General features: G+C 47.9%; 1 protein-coding gene across 1 annotated transcript in view; it reads right to left on the bottom strand.

Annotated features, from left to right (window-relative positions):
- Positions 1–311, bottom strand: part of CSUI_003143 (uncharacterized protein) — a 1,323-nt gene extending 1,012 nt beyond the window's left edge. Inside the window, exon 1 of the mRNA XM_068063341.1 lies at positions 19–311. Within this exon, the coding sequence (XP_067924687.1) occupies positions 19–180 (162 nt within the window). The 5' untranslated portion in view covers positions 181–311. The remainder of the gene's footprint in view (positions 1–18) is intronic.
- Positions 312–328: the final 17 nt, after the last annotated feature.

The raw sequence follows: 328 nt of genomic DNA, 5'->3' as shown, positions 1-328 counted from the left end.
AGATAGATAGATAGATACCTGGTCATGTTTGCCTCCGCTTCCCGTAGCGATGTTTCCATTGTGGTCCCTCGGTGCATGATAGGAGAAGACAGGGAGAGGGATTTTTCCTGAGGCTTCATCTTGTTCTCCTCTTAGTTTTTGTGAAGCATATGAAGAAGTGACTCCTCCATTCGTAACCATATCAACAAAGACGGCATCATCGACTTTATCGCTTTCAACGATATCTCCACACTTCAGGCATACCGTATCGACAGTCGGTTGAGGTGGCGAGCCAAGTAGATGAGATGGGTCTCGTCCCCCGGAGTGATAGACTAACATCGAGGAGGCT

Source organism: Cystoisospora suis (assembly GCF_002600585.1).
Source record: "Cystoisospora suis strain Wien I chromosome Unknown contig_1358, whole genome shotgun sequence".
NCBI classification, from domain to species: Eukaryota; Apicomplexa; class Conoidasida; order Eucoccidiorida; family Sarcocystidae; genus Cystoisospora; species Cystoisospora suis.
Note: the sequence above shows the minus strand (reverse complement) of the source record. Positions and strands in the feature narration are given on the sequence as shown.